At 39.3% G+C, this 8196-nt stretch overlaps 2 protein-coding genes across 3 annotated transcripts in view; one reads left to right on the top strand and one right to left on the bottom strand.

Annotated features, from left to right (window-relative positions):
- The window catches only part of xkr9 (XK, Kell blood group complex subunit-related family, member 9), a 3577-nt gene extending 2266 nt beyond the window's left edge, over positions 1–1311 (bottom strand). The window contains exons 1-2 of one of the 2 annotated variants that reach the window (XM_032504001.1): positions 1215–1311; positions 68–528 (exon numbers count right to left, since the gene is read on the bottom strand). In XM_032504001.1, coding sequence (XP_032359892.1) covers positions 68–384 — 317 coding nt within the window. In that variant the 5' untranslated portion in view covers positions 385–528; positions 1215–1311. The remainder of the gene's footprint in view (positions 1–67; positions 529–1214) is intronic. The other variant, XM_032504002.1, reaches the window with a different exon arrangement.
- A 1979-nt stretch (positions 1312–3290) lies between these two features.
- Positions 3291–8196, top strand: part of tram1 (translocation associated membrane protein 1) — a 6556-nt gene continuing 1650 nt past the window's right edge. The window contains exons 1-9 of the mRNA XM_032504000.1: positions 3291–3595; positions 5089–5152; positions 6226–6344; positions 6429–6545; positions 6633–6691; positions 6861–6945; positions 7170–7240; positions 7414–7518; positions 7612–7755. Coding sequence (XP_032359891.1) covers positions 3470–3595; positions 5089–5152; positions 6226–6344; positions 6429–6545; positions 6633–6691; positions 6861–6945; positions 7170–7240; positions 7414–7518; positions 7612–7755 — 890 coding nt within the window. The 5' untranslated portion in view covers positions 3291–3469. The remainder of the gene's footprint in view (positions 3596–5088; positions 5153–6225; positions 6345–6428; positions 6546–6632; positions 6692–6860; positions 6946–7169; positions 7241–7413; positions 7519–7611; positions 7756–8196) is intronic.

Here is an 8196-nt window from a genome sequence, read left to right as displayed (position 1 = left end):
TATATATATATATATATATATATATATATATATTTATTTATATACTTTTCAATTTTCCAAGTCATACCTGGTGAAGATGCCCATGCCAAATAGGTGCAGGACAGCAATTGCACCTGTGGACGTGCCTGATATGTTTGGTCCTCCCTCAGTGTTCGCCAGAGGACCAATCATGTCGTCCCTGTACCAGACATAGCTGAATATCTGTGTCACCAGCACCCCCGCCATGACAAACACCAGAGTCAATCCAGTCCGCAAAAAATGTTTCTCTTGATAATATTTCAGTGCCAGCCCGACGTCTGTACCAATGTCCACCACATACAAGCACAGTCCAGCCACGGTTAACAACCATCGCAGTTTAGTGTATTGAGTGCTCGAAGGAGGCATTTTGTCATCAGCTGAAACGTTCAACCAAAGGTTTCACTCTGTGATAAGTGTAGAAATGTGGTCGCTTTTTGCTCAGTTTTGCTTTGAAGGTTTTGAAGAAATGCTGCAGTGGACCCCAGCAGTTCAGGTTCCATTTTGGTCAATCTGTAAAAGCATTAAAATTTGATCAAAACAATGAGTATCAGGAAAAAGACTGTGTTCAACAACCTTTTGTTGAAATCTTGTGCAGGTTTACCACAAAATATTTTCTCATGACAGTTTTGAAATGCAACGTGATTGCAGTCAGCTGTTGTGTCACAGCTGGTCACAGGCTACTGCCCTTTGATCTCAATCATAAACCCTTTATTACAAGGAGTGCTGATTAATGGCATACTTCTTACAAACGTCATAGAAAAATAACCAATGATGGTTTTCAATGATAAAACCATAAATGATACTCCTTCCGAACTCTTGTATATCATGTACTGTGTCAACAATTTCTCACAGAATGACATTTCGACACCTATTAAGCCCTTTATCATAAAACAACTACATGTAAAGTCTCTTCACATCCTCTAGTTTCAATATAATTTTAAACTGTTTCATAATATTCCATTGGTGACAAAGACAGAAAAAGGCCAAATATTTAAGAGAAACAAATTCAGGGTAGCACAATATCCAAATTACATTTATATTCTCTTCACTTTAATCAAATCAAGCCTTGGTTGAGTAAATGTATTGTATTTTCATAAAGAGTCTTTAAAAATTATTCCAAGCTCATCTGAAAGAAATCCCAAATTCAATCATTTGCTGTCTAAAATTACACAGCGCATATTATCATTAATACTTACCAGTATTCTTTGCTCATGGTGGATAGCTGTGCACAGTCAGAGAGGCAAACACATCTGCATGCAGCACTTATCTTTCCTTGAAACTTGTGATACGCTCCACCCCTGTTGACTAAAGACGGAAGTACCGGTACTTACATAATAGATCTTGTGCATAGTTGCTTGTGTGTGTGTGTGTGTGTGTGTGTGTGTGTGGTGTGTGTGTGTGTGTGTGTGTGTGTGACAGACTGGCTGGCTGAGACTAGCTGACTGTTCACACTTTAACTTCACTGTTACGGCCTCTCATCCGTCAGACTTTAAAGGCATTTTTTGGATGACGTAAACCTCTTCTATGTCTTCATAGTTGCAACACCTTGCACAGGGTTTTTCCTTTCCTGCAAAATGTTCCCACCTATAAATGCAGGAATATATTTTTTCTGAGATCAGGAACCCTGTAATGCCATTCAGACTTACTTGGTATGACCAGTAGTTTATGTTGGCTTTATGGTTTATTTTATATTATTTATGATTGTATTCCACTTGTTCTATCGTTATGCTACATTTAGGCATTATTCCATAAGCCAAAGTTGCATAGTTTTGCTTTAAATCTAAATTTTTATACGGTGATCCTCATGTGTAATCAATTAAAGATATAGATATAGTTTAAAGGAACAGTTTGACATTTGGGAAAATATGATTATTTACTTTCTTGCCTATAGTAAGATGAGAACATTGATACCACTTCAATATCTGTGCGGTAAAAATAAAGCATACAAAACCAGGGATTTTGTGCAGGACTATTTCTTGGCATGGAGCAGTAACCAGAATCTCATCATCATCCATTTTTATTGTTTATATTGTAAGATTATTTTTTGGGGCAGCTGAAAAAATGAAAAGGGGAGAGAGAGGGGGAATGACATGCAGCAAAGGGCCACAGGTTGGAGTCCAACATGCTGCGCCCCCCCCCCCCCCAAAAAACAAAACAAAAAAACTCTCAGACCCCCTTTTATACTCTATAATCAATACCACTCTCAGCAAATCTGGGAGTGGTATGATTATCTCATCTAACTCTTGGCAAGAAAGTGTACAAGTGTATTCCCAAAATGTGGAACTGTTGGTAACACTGCCTTGTTTAATCTACTATAATGCACTACTTTCCTTTTGCACTACTTACATTTCAATTTGCACTGCTGACTGTTATTTACAGTAACAATGTTTACATATACATCTGCAATATCGTACTTTAACTGTAATAGCAATTACGTTCCAAGCACTTTATTCGGATAGTTTCTGCCCAAACTTTATTTTACTACCTATAAATCATTGTAATACTGCTATTTTAGCCTAACTTATTATATCTATCTGTTAAAAATTGTCTATAATAATAGCCGCCTGTATATATATTTAATATAATATTATATAATATATATATATATATATATATTATAAAATTATATAATATTAATAATATTATGTATATATATATATTCATAGTACATACTCACTGTTAACTCTGTAAACCTAGTATATTATGTTATTTGCACATATCTGTAAAAGTTTCTACTTATAGTAATACAACGGTATATTATATTCAGTACATTTCAGCTGTAAATCTTGCTCACAATACTTGTTATCTATATTATATTCATAGGACAAACCCTTTTGTAAAATTCTGTTTATAATGGTATTCATTTCTATATTTATTCAGTACATATCCATGTCCTACACTTACGGAACCATTGTATACCTGCACTTAAGCTATTGCACTTCTGGTTAGACCCAAACTGCATTTCGTTGCCTTGTACCTGTGTAATGACAATAAAGTTGAATCTAATCTAATCTAATATAATTGTGTGTGTCAAATGTGGATACTTTTGTTCAGACCTTTTGAGACTGAATAAAAATAGCTTGGAACAGGAACTCCATAAATGGGAACCACATATCAGATGTAAGAAAGAGGAAATAAATCTATGTGCAATGTTAATAACATGATACAGTCTTACTCCAAACCTCTAGAGAGCGATGGAGAGCCCCAGCTGTTTCCCTCTCCTGTGCGTAAGAGAGTGTCGTTGGTCGGGCGCAGCGGCTCTCTCTCTCTCTCCGTAGACCCTCCCACTAGCAGAAGAGTGACACGCCATTCAATCGCTGCCTGGCCCTTTGCTTGTAGGAAGCAGGAGGCATCTTTGAGCGTTCTCGTACAGAAGGCTACTAATAATATCTGATAGAAACCGACCACATCTGCGCTGCGTGAAGCAAAAGTTCAGCCGAATTGTGTCGACATGGGTCTCCGAAAAAAGACAAACAACAAGAATCCGCCAGTGCTGAGCCATGAGTTTGTCATCCAAAACCATGCCGATATTGTTTCCTGTGTTGCTATGGTGTTCCTTCTCGGGCTGATGTTTGAGGTAAGTCCGGTCCACATGTTGAATGGGTTTCAGTTGGGGGTCATGCGGGGATGCCCCGGCAGAGTGGACGGACTACTGCTAGACAGGATGCCGACTTCTCCCCATCGGTTCTCCTGGAAAGTGACATGGCTGTCTGATCTATTCTCCACACTACTTCCTCCCGTTATCGAAAGTTTTCTGTGCACGGTGGCCTCGTTTTTGCCTTTATTCCACGAGATTGCCCACTCGTTCTGATAGCTTTTGTATTAGGTTTTCATGAAGATTAAATGTTTTGGTCTTTTGTTAAAGCGACGTGGGCACAAGCGTTAACTGTCCATCTGGGCGCATCTAATGTTGAAATCGATCTTTCAAAACACTCAGGCCCGCCATTTGATCATAAAAAACTAAAGTTTTTCATGTGACATACTATTTAGGGAAACATCGTAGTGTGTTGCAGACTTGCAACGTTGTATCGATCTCGGTGGTTGCGATACTGTACACCGCTCTTGACCAGGTTAGTTTATGCGTAGATGTGTTACGTGGCAATCACACAACGACTGAGAGGGCTGTCATCGCAGAAACTCGCTTGCCCCAAAAGTGAAAGTTGTCCTCGGAGCTAAAAAAACGTTTTAAATGTAACGTGACGCTGCGCGCGGACAACGGGGGCCCGTTCGTACAGGACACAGCTGGTCCACTTTCACTTAGATGTATGTTGCATTTCAAGCGTGTTTCATCTGTAGTGAAAAGCGGCGCCATTAGTGTCAATTTTGCAATAGTTTGAACTACTTCCTGTTTTGGTTTTACAAAGTAAAATTCCTGTCCGGTAACAGCTGTTGCAACCTGTATATTGTATCGTAATGGCAGCGTGGACGTTTTCAAAAGGATGGCTATTTATGACATTTGATCTAAACAGTGAATACTTCTTTGTATTTATTTCAGCGTGTTGTCCACAAAGTTCTTTTGTTGTGAAAGAGGAATAAGCAACCTTCCATTTTAACCTTAACATTTGGCTATGTTGATGGAGCTATTCGCTGCTATACCTTTACTTGGTTGGATCATTTTTAATTGCCCATCACACATCAGTCATAATACCCCTGTATATTAATACTGAGTAGATCTGTAATTGTTCTAGTTGTATGTTCTATTTTTTTTATTCTTAACACCTCTGCAGATGGAGTTGGTACTGCTTCATAACATTTGTGCTTTTGTCATCATAATATTGCATAATAATTCCCATATGGCCTTATATATTTAATTGGCTGATCTTTGCGTATTATCTTCCTGAAATTGCTAGAATATGTTGCTAAGATAAAAGATTCAGTGACACTTTAAATTCAATATTCATATATGAGTCACAGTTGCAATCACTTTGTTATTGGTATTTTTGGAAATCCTTGATACACAAATGCAGTGCTCCAAGTTCTAGTGTACAAGTAACCCTGTTTGATTTTACAGTAAAAATGTATTTGTGCACATGTGCAGACTAACATGTTTTTTTTTTTGTCCATCTACAGGTCACCTCAAAGTTTGCAGTGTTATTCATAACTGTCCAGTACAATGTCACCATAACAACAAATGGTAAGTAAAGGATTAAATTGAAATTATAAGACATATGGTAAGAACAGATGTTATCAGATCTCGTGTTAAAATGAATACTGCAAGTTTTGGTTTTTACATATACAGAATTTTCTTAGAGTTGTCCTGCTGGAAGCCTCTCATTTGGATTCTAGACTGGTACTTGCATGGCTTTACACAAAGCCATTTGAGAGCTCCTTTTTCTTCTTCTTTTGGAGCTAAATTTAGTCTGCCTGATTTACAAAGTTCTCCTGTGGCAAGGTTGTGCTTTGTGAATTTGGGCTAAGGTGTAAAATTGGCCTCTCAATTCAAGTCCTGGCCATTTCAAGGTTGTTGAATTCTTTGCCAACTTTAGATACTGTTGAAGGAATGTACAACCCCAGAGCTTATTTATACTCTGTCATACAGGCTGGAGTTTTCCAGGCTGCCAGTTGGTGATTTAGTTCTTATCTGAGAGACCTTACCACGTACCCAGCTCTGTAACTTATTTACAGCATGTATCTAATTAGACAAATAACATGCAGCGCCTAAATCTCTTTGTAGAGAAACAAATTCAATAACGCCACTGTATTTTTTCCTTTCCCTGTGCTGACTTTTACAAATGATTGGACTGATTTTGTTACGTGGTTGCATAAACCATAAACACATCAGTGCCGCTCAGGCTTTCTCAAGCAGTTTGCTGGGACCTGTGTTCCTGTATTGTCTTATCTCTGTGCTGCAACTCATCACATTATTCAGTGTTTCACAGACACTGGGTTGGATACTGTATGGATAATATGTAACATTAGAAAGACAGAAGAGGCTCTGTGTGTTACAGTTACTGTTCCGCGACAATCGCTGTCTCTGGCGTTTTCAAAGTGGCGTAATACTGCACAGTTGAGAGTCCCTAATGCTAACACTGCAGGAATTAAGGTTATTAAACACTGAATCACTGGCTTGGCAGTTCATCTTATGGATGAACTGTGTGCAAATAGCTTTTTGTATATGATTAAAACACATTCCACCTTAGAAGTATAAAAAGAATGTGTCATGCTCACTGTGATGGCTCTGTATGACCTATGTGCATGCTACTGAAGGCCCAGAGGAGACAGCCGTGAACCACTTCCACCATGGCATCAAGGACTTGGCCACTACCTTCTTCTACATGCTGGTGGCCATCATCATGCATGCCATTATCCAGGAGTATGTGCTGGATGTAAGTGAGACCCAAACCTGACTACACAGACTTTAATCTCAACAAGGAGTTCTGAATTTGTTGTATTGTTGTTCATCTTTTCAGAAAATCAACAGAAAGAAGCACTTCTCCAAAACCAAGCACAGCAAGTTCAATGAGTCAGGCCAGCTCAGCGCCTTCTACTTATTCTCCTTCGGCTGGGGCGCGAGCATCCTGCTTTCTGTACGTACAGTAGCTAAGCTGACATTTTTCTTTACACGTGCCCCAAAACGGTCCATTATTTTAATTTAAATGCGTCTTTGTTCTTAGGAAAAGCTCCTGTCCAATCCAGTCACCCTGTGGGAGGGTTATCCCCATACACTGATGTCGTAAGTTTGTAATTTTGTGTGTGGAGGCCATGTACATTTCAGAGATAGTCTTTGTTATTTCTTTGTGGTTTGAATAGACAAGAATAGCTGTAAAATTTTACTTCATTGGTAATTTTATAAAAGCTTTAAGCGTCAATTACTAATTTTGTAACTCCTGTTTTTCCTTCAGATTCCAGATGAAATTCTACTTCATTTGTCAGCTGGGCTACTGGTTACACGCTCTCCCTGAACTGTATTTTCAAAAGACAAAGAAGGTGTGTGTGTGCATGTGTGCGCGTATGTGTGTGCGTGTATGCATGTGTGGTTTTGGAATAGTGTGACATAATGCGGCGTCTGTTGGGACCCTGAGGCTACTTCCTGTTTGACTTCCTTGGTTATGTTTCATTGTTTGAAAGAATCATGCTGCCCTGCTTATGTCCACTGCAGAGTAAATATTTTGACCATTCTTGGCCTTCCATCCTTTGTGTTTACTGTTTAGGAGGATATTCCACGCCAACTTGTGTACATCTTCCTGTACCTGGTCCACATTGCAGGTGCCTACATTCTAAAGTAAGTAACTGCCACTTTGGAAAGCCTAAAATTACGTGTGTAATTGTGTGGTACACATTGCGTTGCTCCTGTTTTTGCACACTGCCCCTTCAGCAAAGCGTTTGTGGGGTCGAGTTGTGCCCCCATGTGTTCTTCCTGTCTGTTGGTATAAAGGGGACTTGTGTGTCTTTCAGTCTGAACCGTCTGGGTCTGGTCCTGCTGGTGTTGCACTACTTTGTCGAGTTTCTGTTCCACGTTTCCCGCCTGCTATACTTCAGCAACGAGAAGAGACAAACGGGGTGAGTTCTCGTGTTCAGAATGGTGTGATTTGTCTGTGAAATTCCACCAATTAAGAATTACTAATGGTGAAAACCCCTCCTCTTGTCTTCCAGTTTCACCATATGGGCCGTCTTGTTCGTCCTTGGACGGCTGCTCACCCTGTCCTTGTCCGTCCTCACCGTGGGCTTTGGCCTTGCCACATCTGAAAATCAAGGCTTTGATTTGGCTGCAGGAAACTTTAATGTCATTTTTGTTCGGTAAGTGAGTATGAGAAGAAAAACAAGACTACTTCATCCTAAAATGATATTTTTCAAAACTGCTCACTGGATTCAACACCCTTTTCGAATTGAACAGTTATCAAGCCACACAAAAAATGCTCTCTGAAATATATCTTTAGCGTTATTAGAGTTTGCCACTTAGAAAAAAGGAACGAGAGCTCATTTCTATGCTCACTGTTGAGTGCTGAGGTTTAACAATCGTACAGGAAGGGCTATATTGTAGAAAAGGAAGAGAGCTGTTCACCAACACCACCAGAATGAAATGCCACCATAATACATCTTGTGTTGAGTACAAGCAAAGCCAGGGGAGAAAATTCTTTCTCTGTTGCTCTTACTACGTTGTCAATCCCTATTTCTCTCTTTATATACACACACACATACACACACACACACACACACACACACACACACACACACACA

Source organism: Etheostoma spectabile, chromosome 22, assembly GCF_008692095.1.
Source record: "Etheostoma spectabile isolate EspeVRDwgs_2016 chromosome 22, UIUC_Espe_1.0, whole genome shotgun sequence".
NCBI lineage: Eukaryota > Metazoa > Chordata > Actinopteri > Perciformes > Percidae > Etheostoma > Etheostoma spectabile.
Note: the sequence above shows the minus strand (reverse complement) of the source record. Positions and strands in the feature narration are given on the sequence as shown.